The sequence below is a fragment of the Etheostoma spectabile genome, chromosome 18, assembly GCF_008692095.1.
Source record: "Etheostoma spectabile isolate EspeVRDwgs_2016 chromosome 18, UIUC_Espe_1.0, whole genome shotgun sequence".
NCBI lineage: Eukaryota > Metazoa > Chordata > Actinopteri > Perciformes > Percidae > Etheostoma > Etheostoma spectabile.
The window spans coordinates 22196836-22197293 of NC_045750.1; the positions used below are offsets into that span (position 1 = coordinate 22196836).

The following is a 458-nucleotide window of genomic DNA, read 5'->3' on the forward strand; positions in this document are numbered from 1 at the left end:
TCCTCTGTCCAGGTGGGACAAGGACAGCCCTGTTCCTTCAACGTCCCCTAGAAGCAGCCCGGCCCCTCAACAACAGGACTGCCTCCTCCTCCTCCTCCTCCTGCGCCTCCAGGTGGGAAGCATCCAGGCCCATCTCGAGGAGTACACCTACGCCTTCTTTCCCGGGCCCTCTCCCTCCTCCACTCCTCCAGTACTGCTCCCGGGCCCTCCTCTTCCTGTAATGCGTATTCCAAGGACCACAGCCTACAGGAAGAGGAAGGCTGCCGAGGCTGCCGCTGTCCTATTTATTATTTTTTAATGAGGATTGATCTCCGTCCCCTCCTCTTTCTTTGTGTTGGAATTCTAAACTCCGGGGCCAGTTGTTCAAAGGTAAACTAATTGGATTTTGGTTAGCCTGCAGAGATCTGAGGACCAGGTAACCATAGTCCTCAGATCTCTGCAGGCTAAATCCAGACAGC

The 458-nt window shown here is 54.8% G+C and overlaps 1 protein-coding gene across 1 annotated transcript in view; it reads left to right on the forward strand.

Annotated features, from left to right (window-relative positions):
- The window catches only part of LOC116706700 (uncharacterized), a 2539-nt gene extending 2241 nt beyond the window's left edge, over window positions 1-298 (forward strand). The window contains exon 5 of the mRNA XM_032543640.1: window positions 113-298. Within this exon, the coding sequence (XP_032399531.1) occupies window positions 113-298 (186 nt within the window). The remainder of the gene's footprint in view (window positions 1-112) is intronic.
- The last annotated feature ends 160 nt before the right edge of the window (window positions 299-458 follow it).